Source organism: Lutjanus erythropterus, chromosome 10 (assembly GCF_056507025.1).
Source record: "Lutjanus erythropterus isolate fLutEry1 chromosome 10, fLutEry1.hap2, whole genome shotgun sequence".
Lineage (NCBI taxonomy): Eukaryota > Metazoa > Chordata > Actinopteri > Lutjaniformes > Lutjanidae > Lutjanus > Lutjanus erythropterus.
In genome coordinates this window covers 29525784-29538271 of record NC_139326.1, presented here as the reverse complement: position 1 = coordinate 29538271, position 12488 = coordinate 29525784, and the positions used below count along the sequence as shown (strand labels likewise).

At 40.2% G+C, this 12488-nt stretch overlaps 1 protein-coding gene across 2 annotated transcripts; it reads right to left on the bottom strand.

Annotated features, from left to right (window-relative positions):
- Positions 1–2161: 2161 nt before the first annotated feature.
- On the bottom strand, positions 2162–11534 carry unc45b (unc-45 myosin chaperone B). Of its 2 annotated transcripts, none has more exons than XM_084728984.1 (20): positions 11418–11534; positions 10471–10632; positions 10324–10360; positions 10004–10179; positions 9626–9715; positions 9359–9526; positions 9041–9206; positions 8590–8760; positions 8303–8474; positions 7902–8202; positions 7500–7594; positions 7201–7342; positions 6975–7115; positions 6742–6869; positions 6000–6066; positions 5711–5824; positions 5257–5372; positions 5051–5168; positions 4768–4923; positions 2162–2619 (listed from the first exon to the last, which is right to left on the bottom strand). In XM_084728984.1, the coding sequence occupies exons 2-20, from the start codon at positions 10630–10632 to the stop codon at positions 2347–2349; spliced, it is 2793 nt and encodes a 930-aa protein (XP_084585110.1). In that variant the 5' UTR covers positions 11418–11534; the 3' UTR covers positions 2162–2346. The 2 variants fall into 2 exon arrangements, with proteins under 2 accessions (XP_084585110.1, XP_084585109.1); XM_084728983.1 differs by lacking the exon at positions 11418–11534 and adding an exon at positions 11127–11194.
- Positions 11535–12488: the final 954 nt, after the last annotated feature.

The window sequence follows — 12488 nt, the reverse complement described above, 5'->3', positions numbered from 1 at the left end:
GCTCACTTTGCCACCAATGATGCTAATCTTGAGTGCTTTAATCAGGTCCAAGCCCAGTAGTGGTGATCCAGCTTTAACTATGTAGAAGAGAGCTGGAACTTTGTTGGCTTGGCTTGTTACAGTGGCAGTTGCTTGTAGGCAGCCGACGACATGCAAGTCAGCTTTTGCATGCGTGACTAGTTTAACTTTGAGCTTTGTCAGTGGGCGGTTTGCAAAATGTTGCTTGTAGATGGTCTCTGGAAAGATAGATACAGAGGTTCCAGTCTACAATTAGCTCATGGACCTGAGAGTTTCCTTGTGGTGCTTCAGCCTCCACTTGACAGGTTATTTTATCAAAAGCTGCAGCCACGAGCTTGACATCATCCACACCTAGTATTGTTACCTCTGGAACTACAACTTCTCTCATCACACTCACTGCTGATTTGCATACCTTGGCAAAATGTCCCTTTCTGTCACAGTTGTTACACTTCACTTTTGCAGCTGGACAGTTTTTATCATTAGCCAAGTGCTTATTAAATCTGCATCTGAAACACTGGTGTTGTTGGTGGTTACCACTTGCCTGTGTGTGATGTCCTGGAGGTGGTGTAGGTGCGTGTTCTTTAGCTGGCCCCATGGAAGTCAGGACCAGCTTTGACAATGAGGTTTCGCTGCCCAGTCCCTTAGCTAATGTTTTTACAGTCCCTGGTGTCTTCAGCCTCTGTGTCAGCCAACCCCACACTCAATTTTAAGTTGGCCTACAGCTCACCTGGCCATTGTTCCCAGTTCCCAATTCTGTATATGATCATGCTGATCTGTTCTGTACATGGGACCTCTTGGATGTTTGTCCATTTTTAGAGAGGGATCCTTACCCAGTCGAGGGCCTAAAGGACAAAGGATGTCACACTCTGTACAGATTATAAAGCTCCCTGAAGCAAATTGTGATTTGTGATATTGGGCTATATTTAAATAAAATTTGAAAAATTTGACTTGATGTCAAAATGAGATGATTTTCACTTCCCTGTGAGCTTTTGTGCTCAAAATGTTAAGATGTTTTTTCACCATGGCAGTCAACACAACAAACAACAAATGTTTCATCTTTTTTAGTTCTACTTGACTTTCTTGTTGACACTGATTGCTTATCATACTATATGAATGTCAGCTTTGTCTAGCTAAATGCTATTGTGTATCACAATGAATTCTTTAGCTTCAGATTTCAACGGCAGATAAAAACTTACTGGGGAAATACTGTAATACACAGAAAAGGCACATGCACATTCGTACACATACAGTAAATTTATTTGTAAAGGAAAAAAATTACCTTTGATCTTTCATGTAAAGTCATATACAGTGAACAGAAAATTTGCCACAAACTGACATCCATGCCAAAAAACAATTAAAAAAAAAATAGAACAATGAAAAAACATACCTACTTGTCATCTTCTTGGCAGATGTCCCGTCACTCCTGTTTACTTGGACATTTTTGACAACATCATATCTGATGATTTGCCTGATTGTGGTTAACAGTTCATAATTGCCACTTGCACTTCCTCCTTTGCACACATGTGCCAACATGCATGAAAGTTGCTTTGAATGACTGAGAAATTCAAATCTGTGACCAACTCTTCTCAGATTATGACTTTGTTTTGAAAATAAAATCTCATTCAAGAATTGCACTAATGTGAATGAAAGAAAAAACTAAGGCATTATTACTTTAAGTTTACCAATTTCTAGTTTGTTCCAACCTCTGTGTTTTGTATTTGGTCATATGGCATGCTGTAATGAACTTGTAATGAACTTAAAATCAGTGAGACAAGCCACTTCCTTTTACAGGATGTGCTGTCATATTTACATTACTAGTTGAGATCAAATGAAGGCTGACTTCTTAGATGTGTGTGGTCCAAGCAAGGGTACCAGAAAAGCAGAAGGGGGTAGACAGAGAGAAGAGCCATTGCCATCCAGCCTTGATGCATAAAACCTAACATCATAGATTTAGGTCAGACCTTTAGGTATCTAACCGACTGATCATCAACAAGATTGATAGATGGATAGATATGGCTAGATTTTGGCTTCCTATTCACTTTGTCATCTAAACACACACGCCACATGAAAACTGCTCAGACTTTTAAACATTCTTTCATAGTTCAGCACAAAGAGAGATAACACATTTCACAAGGCTTTATTATTCGATTACCCTAGCCCTTTGTTAAAAAACAAAACAAAACACTGTTTTATATATTAAGCGATTATCATTTGACATTTGAAGCCTGGTTGATGAATCCGTGGAAAAGCATTTGGAAAAAAAAGTCTGCATTTAACAGAGGAAATAAAAAAGTGTCCCTTGCTGTTGTTTTTCTTGTTGCCAGCATTTTAAGAAGGACTGTTGAAGGGTTTGATGAGACCGAGATCCATAGCCTTGACCAGGCATGTTCGTGCTGCATCGATGGCATCCTGCCTCTTGGGATTGTCTGCCGCCTTGCCAATCACTGAGAGGATTTCCAGCAGCTCACTTTCGATCAGTTTTTTGGCCAGCTCACTGTTGTCTGAGTTGAGCATGTTGTAGATAACCACGAGGCCACGGTGCTGTATGTGGGGATTGCTGTGGAGACACAACCTCTGCAGGATCTCAAGCCACTGGGTGGTCTGTCGGAGACATCAGTCACACAGTCAGTGACACTGCAAAGCCTAGATTCTCAAACTATGGTACAAGTACCACTGGTGCTCAAGCTACCTCTAGTAGTACACTGAGAAATCTAAAAACTTAAAAATGAAATAAAGCTACTACAAGAAGTTTTTAACTTGTCATGAAACAGTCTCAATTCATTGGTTATTTGGTTATAGTTATTGTTATTGCCTGCCACAGTGTTGGATTCTCCTCGAAATCAGATGAAACAAGGCTGTGTTTACATTTTCCCATACAAAGTTGCAGTGAGTAGTTTGCTGGCCAGTTAAAAAGAAGTAGGAGGAGATTTTTATTTAGATAATTTGATTTTTGATGTCATATTTTGTGTTTATTACTGAGGAAACACTGCTGCTTTTGTTCACAGGGAGCTCCAAAATCAACAAAATATGAAAGTTTGTTGTAGCTTTAATTTAAAAAGTAATCAAAATACTACTAAATTTTAAATGACAAGTGACAAGTTAAACTGTGAAGGCAGTACTGCCTTACGGTGAAGGCAGTGTGTCTGTGACTGACAATAGTCAACAATAAAAAATCCTATTATTAGTAATTAAACCTTCTGCGTGAAAAGTCTGTAGCTGAATAGGTCAGGCCCACGCTACTGTATTTTAACATCAGTCATAATGGTGGTACCTTGAGAGCCTAATATTTTCTGAGATGGTGTGTGGTGCCTCAAAGTAAAGTTTGTGAATGATGAATCAAAAATATCACCCACTGCTCTTCAAACTTGGTAGTTTGGATATTTTTAGTACTTGTAGTGACTAATTAAAAAGTGACTGAGTGAGACAGTGTATGACAAATTCTGGCAAATTGGCAAATTCTTTTTTTCATTTTAAAAAGGATCTCCTCTGGTTTTATGGCCATCAGTTTAGTCACAATGATTATTTCTCTAGAAAACTCTCTTTGTGAGGAAATATTAATGATTCATACTAACGTCATCACTGCCATCTTGTCAGTGGGATCACAGATAAGTCATAATATGACTCACAGTGTAGCATCCATTATTTTGCAAGTTGGCTAATAGGGGCTCAGAATCAGGATATCTCAACCTCTGCTGCCTCCATTTTGACCATCATGTTATTATATATGTCTCTCACAAGTCCCCTCTCATAACTTTATGGAAGTACAACACTACATCATTGCAGTACTATTAAATCACAGCTGTTATGGTAATTTGGTAGCAATATGAAAACCAGACCTTAGCACTTTAGCACCAATTTCATAGGCCTGTGTTTAAACAGATATTAGCTTGTGAGAAACTACAAAAGTGCATGAAACATTCCCAAATGCCACAAAAGTTTTGCTTAAGTATTACAGGTTAGTAGCATAGAGATTTTGTCATTTTACAGATATTCCAAAGGACCTTTTTCATTCCATCTAATAGACAAAAATGTGAAATGCATTCTGTGGAACAAAGAGTGGCACGTGGCACGCCATTTTGCATTTTGTCTATACTAAGTGTCAAACTCTCAGCCCACAGGCCACATCCTGCCCCACACGTCATTTTATGTGACCCGTGGGAGCTTGCAAAAAATGCAGAATGCATGCTAAAATGCATCTTAATTTTATTATCATGCACTGAGGGCATCTAGTTGCTAGATATCAGTATATGCTAGTGATTTAATATCATATGGCTGTTTCCAGTTGCACTCTAGCCAAGTGTTGAAGTTAGTAAACATTAATAGTAGTAGCCTTGTAAAATGCTGTCAATTCATTTTTAGGCAAATATACATTTTGGGTTTAAAACTTGCTTTTAGGATTGCCAAACTGAAACAAGCCTTACTGTCATTTTGAGGTTATTACATATTCTACTGTGTATATTTTATTGTTTACATAAATCATATAAGAGTTGCATTTACACCTGCCCTTTTGAGGGAAACCATAATGCTTATATGGCCCAGAATGAAATGGAGTTTGACACCCCTGGTCTACACAATGCATCTCTTGCCACAAAACATCTACAGTGCAGCACTGGCATCTGCCAGACTTTAAGTTATCAGTTGCTGAGTGAAAGCTAACCAGGGCATTTGTGGGCATTTCCTTCTTTCCTCTGTTGTGAGACTAGAGTTCATATTCTCAAGTAAAACCCCATCAAACACTGTTGTACATACCACTTGGGTCAGTTTAGTGCAGAGCTTCTTCTGAGCTGCAGTGATCATGGCCAGCGCTCCAGCTGCAGCTATCTGAAGATTGTCGTCATCCTCGCCACACAGCAGCACCAGCAGCTTCATCTTGTCGTTGCCATCTTCCAGATAGCGCTCTTGGACCTAAAAGATACAGAGTTTTTCGGGGGTTTTTTTTTAAATGCAGCCACACCTGTTGGACAGGTGTTGCACATGTTGACTATGTGCCATCAGTTCTTAGGTGAGATTTTAGCTGCTGGTCTGTTCTCACCTCTTTACATGTAACAAGATTGCACATGCATTCAGTGGCAGCCTGCCTGATCTCCTCATGCTCCTCAAACATGTAGTTCTCAATATCTGGCAGCGCGTTCTCTTTCACAATCTTCACTCTACAAAACAGATGAAAAAGCACAATAACCACTGTGAGCGGCTGCAGTCACTTGTAGGAAAGGAGATGGTGATGTTGCAAAATGTTACCTTAGTTTTTCACTGAAACCAGCCAGGTTGGTGAGGCCTCTCAGAGCTTCATAGTTCTGCATTCCCTCTCTGTCTGTGTGAAGGAGGCTGACTAAAGGCCGCACCACCTCATACACCTGTCAATCAAATGATACAGAATTGAATTTTAAAAAGCCCTACTATGAATTAAACACTAAATCAGCAGAGACACATGCTGAATTCTCAAGGAAAGGAACGAATAAGACTAATGATAATAATTATAATGTAAACCATCAGCAGAACCAATAAGACTATCACAGTACTAAACTATCCATCGTCTCCAAGCATATAGATAGACAAGAAAAATAGGCCAAGGAGGGTAATGTCAGTGGGGGGTCAAGGGAAAATCATGAAGAATGAGCTGCCACAGTAAATTTCCACTCCCTCTCTATTACACTCATAACAAAAACAAAGCCACTACCATTGCAAGTCTTACCCTCTCCCCAGGGAATGCAATTTCTGGGTTGGAAATAGCTGCGATCTTGGCAAGGGCGTGGCTCGCCTTCACCTTCCCAGCTTCTGTTCCTTCCAGTGCAAGTGGTATCAACGCCTGAGGGCAGAGCCAGAAGAACACCAGTGAACAACAGTGGGGATATTTTGCAACGACCAGTTTATCCAGTTAATGTTTCTCCAGTTTTCTGGGGATGTGGTTGTAGAACGTGAAATTATTTGTGACTGAATGAAGTGTTGTGGATTCACTTGTACATCAAGTTCCAAACACTCACCTTTCCCCCACCTTGGGCTATGATAACACCACGATCTTTGGGATCCTGTGACAATGCCAAGAAAACCCTAAGGATTAAAAAGAATAGAAAATAGGTTCAACAATCATTTATTTCAAAGCAATTTTGCAATTTAAGGCAGAATAAGCAAGAAAGCGGATTCATTCGTTTGCGTTTTAGCTTGCATTCCCTTCACTCTGTGACAGAACATTTAAAAATACATTTAAGCTTATGTCATGAAGTGATTCATGGCGTGACATGTTGTGATTAATCATGTGTTTTGTGGGGGATTCCAGTTATTTATATTACACATTTGATGAGTGCTTTGTCATCACTTTGCTATGACAGAGGGTAGACACGACTACTTCCAAAATGTAGTCAACTAGACACAGGAGATTTACCTTTTAAAGGTCTAAATACAACTAGTAAAGGATTAAGTGATGATGGGATGAGACCAACCTGTCTATAGGTGAAATAGCCATAGAGTCTTAAATTAGCTTTGGAGGGTTTATGACAAATGAGCTGCATTCTGATTGGTCTAAACTCCCAGCAAACTTGTCTGTGCTGGAGATACTGTTGGACTACACTAACGATGCAACTGGTAGATACCTAAAATTCTGTTGTAACTATAGATGAATGATTAGTCTACAGTGATGCACATTGTCAACTGGTGTTTCTGATAGTCAACTAGTTGACCAGTTGACTAGTCTGTGACACCCCTAGTATGAGATGCTTCTTCTCCCACCTTGACAACATCTCCTTGGTCTGGTCCGTGAGTATGGAGTTGTCTGCTTTGACCATGACAGCGAGAGCTGACGTGACTCCAGCCTTCAGCAGCCTTTTCACTCTCTTTTCAATAAAGTCCTTCTTGTCCTGAGAAAAGCAAGCATAGAAAGTTTGCATATGCATGCATACGGGTAGTGTAACAGTTTTACATATTGTGTTTTTCGCTGACTTGAGTTTTCTTCCTCTGTTTACCTTGGGATGTTGCTCAGGCACATGCTGCTTTGAGAACTTGGCCAGTTGAACCAGTTCGGGTATGATTTCCTTCTTCTCATAGCAGTTGGTGCAGTTAACCAGGGTGCAAGCAACTGCGTATAAGATTGTCTTGTCCTTAGACTAAAAACACACAGAAAGGAGCAAAGTTATCTCTAGTGTCTAATTAGATTTATTGTATGTTTCTTTCTGTCTGTTATTTTCATACCTTGGCCAGTTCAAACATGGCTTTCATGGCCATTTCATCCTCAACAAAGTCATCTTTCACATCAGCATCATTAGTCAGATAAGCAAGACCCTCAATTGCCCAATTTCTTGTTTTCGTATCAATCTGTGGATTGCAAAGCCACCTAGAAAAAAGGAAACATTTAACAGTAAATGTGATTAGTGTTGATGGGAAGCAATTGTGTTTCCTTTTATTTTAAGTTTTCTGCATGCCACCATCTTTTCTGTCATTGCGGGTAATAATCTTCTTGTTTCTTTAACAGTCTGTGTAAGAGTACTCACTTTCTGCACTGCTTGGCCAGCTTCTCTGTGGAGCCTTCAGCAAACTGCCTTAAACTGTAATCATCACCTCCAGCTGAACCCAGTTTACAGAGACCCTGGAGAAGACATGGACATAAGTATGCATACACACACGAGCAAAATGTAGAGGTTGCCTAGTCTAATTAATGAAATTTCTTTTTATTATAGGCATCCAGCTGAACATCAGGATTTTCATGCCTAGTGTAGCTGAGCAACAGTAGATGCCCACTGTTTTTACTTTCTTTTGCTGTCTTGTACTTTATATAACTTATGTTTTCACAATGTGTTGTATTGTCATTGTTTATTGTGTGTTGACTGTGGCCAAAAATCGCTGAATAATAAAGTTAAACTCCACAAATTCCTTTCTTTCCCGGGCACACTCACCACCAGCGCACGTATTTTAATCCTCTCATTCTTGGTCTTCTTGTAGATGTCCTTGAGCAGCGACACACCGTTGGTGATGATGAAGCTGGCACGGCTCATCTTCGAGGAGGAATGGATCAGCGCCTCCACAGCAACCATCTGGTCCACCTCACGCTCTGAGCCACACAGCGCCACCATCATCTCCATTATGCCTTGATGTCCAACTAGAGCATTACCGACGTCAAAGGGACCCTGAAGCAGGCCTGAGATGGTGTTGATAGCATGAATGGTCTTGTCCATGTCGTTGGGGTCAATTTTAGATCTGTGAGAAATGAAGGAAGGACAGGTGAAATAAAAGGACAAGTGTTTATAAAGTTTTGGCCACAGCATATGGACAATAAATCTGTATTTTCAGGACATACTTAATATAGTCATCACAAATGTCTCTGAAGTTGTTTCTCTCTGGGTCACAATTGAGGTCATCATAGATCTTGTTGAGGAGCACGCTGGCAATCAGCTGGGTGTTATCTGTCAAGGGCAGCTGGTCTGGCAGTTCAGGAACCTGACCACACACCTTGAGAATCTTTTTCAGGCCTGGAGAACAAACACATGTAATTCATATATACATATCACATGCCAGGGAGTCTGGGATGCAGCGATGGACTGCAGTCAAACCAAATAAGTGACCTGATGCAGCTGTCTGGCTCACCATTGTCAATAGTGAAGAGGGCCCTGGAGTTGTCTCTCTCTTTCCTGTCTTTACGAGGTACATTCTTGCTCAGGAGGTTCAGTGCCTGGTCTCTGCCATGGCCAGACACCTTCTTACTGCCAACCATCTCCAGTAGAGAGAGAAGAATGGTTTTCAGGACTTTAGACGCATCTGCAGAGGGACAGATGACAAAAGATTGTACGTCTCAGTCAGCAGTGCAGTGAAAAATAACAGCATAACTACAGTAATTTCCCTTTTATGTTCTGTATGACTGGGTTGTATCACCAAGGATTAATTTTTAAACCATATTAAATAATTATTTAAATTTAAATTGCATTGCACCAAACAGAAAATTAAGACAGATTACATTTAAACCATTAACTCTTTAAACCTGACTTAAGTTTTTACTCTAAACTACACTCTACACAAACAGACGATGATTCTGTCTCACCCAAAACCAAGGCCTCTTCTTTGCCATATTCCCTTTTGTCTCCACCAGTGAGTGAGTCGTTGATGCACTGGAAGAGGTTGCAGGTTGCCAGTGCGATCTCCTCATTATCAACGGCCATAATGCTGCATATCTTATCAACACCCACCATGTGAACAATAGCCATTGCCTGTTTCGGGGTAGAGAAAAAAATATACACTAAGTATGTTTTGCAAGAAAAATAAAATGCAAATAGTATGAAACTTATTCTAGTGGAGCCATATGAGTTTGTTGTGTTTGGAAAAAGCTGCACGGTTGACATCATTGTGTGAATATGCTCACCCGAGCTTTGTGTCCTGTGCACATTCCTGACAAAGTGCGAATAGCGGCCAGGATCATCTCTGGTTTGCCTGTTTCAATCATGTTGAGCAGCAGAGGCACTCCGTTGTTCTGGAAGATTCTTTCTGCTCCGGCATCCTCTCTGGACAGCACAATCAGGTTGTTGGCAGCCTAGACATAAAAGGAAGAAAGTAGCAGAATTGAAACCACAATTGTGTACATCTACATCCTGACAAACAATAAAAAACAGGATGGTCAGAAAATACTCACCTTTTCCTTCTTATCCTTTTCCATTTCATCATCAAGGAGAATGTCAAACATGTTCTGTACCCTCGAGTCTGTAGAAAATGTTGTCTTGAGCTGAAGAGAGTCAAAATGAAACTTTCATCACTTCCTGATGCTGACATGTCCAAATCAGTTACATGCATTTTGTTTGCTGTACTCTATAATTCCATCTGCAAATTTCTCTCCAAAAACATTTCCTTCTAATGCTACAACAAAAGAACAACTAATCACAGTATTCAGTCAAAAGATCTCTCAAGAATACATGTAGCAGAGCTGTTGAAAGCATTTATTACAAGTGGTCTGTGCAGCCTTACAGTATGTAAGTATGTACAGTGTATTGGTTTAGTTTTGTTTAATACTGACCTTGGCCTGGATTTCTGCTCCCAGCCTGCGTAGAGTCTCCAGAAAGGTCTTGTTCTTTGGTTCGAGGGTGGCACATCTTTGCACATCTTTGAAAGCCATGTCCAGTTTTCCTAGCTTCTCAAGAGCTTGGCAACGTCGGTACAAAGCTTTAATATCTGCTGCATCAACATCAATTGCTACATGGAAGGAAGAAAGAGTCATTATGAGATTGTGGACTTTGGTTCGAGTTCAGTGTTCGTATTGTTTTTGGTGTCATTGGAGCTAATGTTTGGTTTGATTCTGTATTTGGTGTTGGTTACATATCTGTATTTATACTCTACCTTTAGATGCATCAGCTGCCGCATTGGTATAGTTTTCCTGCATGAAAAACAGAAACATCTAAATAAAAGTCTAAATTTGCAAAAGACATGGCAAATGTAATCTGTTATTACATGTTCGTTTTGGGGCTACTTTACCAAAGTGCTTACCTTTTTTAAGTAGCATGCAGATCTGTTCCTGTGAATGACAGCAAGCACTTTTTTGTCCTTGCACACCTTGATGGCGCTGGTGTAGCACTCGATGGCCTTGTCGATTTCTCCTGCCTGGAAGTGTTTGTTTCCCTCGTCTTTTAACTGTATTGGGTCCCCCATCTGGTAGAAAGAGGGATTATCAGATATGACATATAAAATCTTCAAATTATGTCACACAAATTTGGATTTTTCATGTAATATCCAACCTGACAGTCAACACTCATATTTCATCACCTGTTATGTCTGACAGTATCAGCTCACCAGCCAAAGCACAATTTAACAATGTCACAGTTATCAGTTAATCAAACGTGAATGTAGTATTTCACCTGTTTCGAGACCACCAACGTTTCATACCGAAGTCACATTTTTCAAACGCAAACACAAAACTGGACACAAACAAATATTTCAAACAAGCTAAAGATTTTTTTTCAAAGTCTGCTGAACACTTTAAATTTTTTTTGTCATTTGGTAATGAGTGTTAGAGAAGCAGTATAGAAGCAGTGCACAGCCCACACAGACATGCAGTACAGACTCTAGTTTCACATTCAGTCTGGAGAATTGTACTCAACCTGTCAGCATAAATGATATTACATTAAAAATGCTTTTATTCTTACCATTGTTGCTAATCAGTGTCCTGCTGACTTGGGTCCTCTGTAGCAAATGACCATGCACATGCTATCTCTAACTTTAAATGGCCTCCCCCCAAAGCCTTATTTGGGCATGGTCTCGTACCCCACTTGGAGCCTTGCAACACATGCCACTTTCACAATGGACAGACACCATCTCCTGCTCCACTGATAGGCACAGTCTATCCTCCATTGTGCCCTTATCCTAAGTACCTTCTGCATACTCGAATGTCACTCAAATGAAAGAAAAGACAGATCTGTGTGGAATCTGTACAGTACCTTTACGATTGTGTGTAGTGTGTCTTGGTCTGCGTAGATAGTCTGAACCTCCAGTCACTTGTGTTTGTTACAAACTTTTTCTGTCTTCTGTAACCTTCCCCCGCCAGCTCCTCAATTTATATTTATAGTGGATCTCAGTGAGCTGGGACAGAGCCGAGGTGGACCATCCATGACGTATAGGGGTTCATACTAAACTCACTAACATCCAAAGAACAGCTTTGTACCAAAGGTTATCATAAACCATGATTAATTGTGTTGCAACAAATACCCTTCCAGTATCTTTGGATTACCCAAGACTTAATGAATAAAACAATTATTTTCCATTCAATACCGTCTGTGAGCGTGACCCCCTTAAGGTGGTCTGCTCCTGATAAGGTCTATTTAGGGCACAGACAGCTGAGAACTTACCAGCAAATGCCCGATGCCAAAGTGGTGGTGGTGGGGGGGGGGGTTTAAAAGAGTGTGTGTGTGTGCGTGAAGACAGAGGGGGGGCTGACAGCTGTACGACCACAGAGGAGCCTAGTAGCTTCTGGAAAGAGAATTATCTCAAGTCCCATGAGGTGGGGTCAGGCATGTTATAGTGATGGTTGGGTTAGGGTTAGGGTCAGGGATAACAGAATACATTATATCAAGAAGGGGTCTTCATACAAGTGCAAATTTGTATATCTTTGGATCAATTTTTTGTGAGAACGAGACAACAAACCAATATTGAGATGAACTGGTGAGTTTCGCTTTCTACACCAGTGTTTCACAAAACTTTTTTCTGGGGACCGACTTTTTAAAAACGACAAACCACCTCAACCTAATTCACAACAGGCCCTATCGATAAATATTGGGAGATTTACTTTGTGCATAAGTGAATGTTCCTGACCTTTTTTACTGTCATTTCTGCATCACTGCATAAATTCACATGTGTTATTGAAAACATATACACATATTAAATATTTTAGAAATGAGAAGTAATTACATTAGTCTGAATCACAGGCCATCTGATTGTATTTATTTCCTATCCTCAGGAAAACATTATTGGGCATCATAGATTACTTCATAAATTTGTGTATTTAGGTGGAA

Excerpts from the sequence above, each read along its gene's own strand:
- unc45b (XM_084728983.1), bottom strand. Across the intron at positions 7,595-7,901 it reads TTAAAATACGTGCGCTGGTG|GGTCTCTGTAAACTGGGTTC; the intron begins GTGAGTGTGCCC and ends TGTCTTCTCCAG. Across the intron at positions 5,373-5,710 it reads TTGCATTCCCTGGGGAGAGG|GTGTATGAGGTGGTGCGGCC; the intron begins GTAAGACTTGCA and ends TTTGATTGACAG.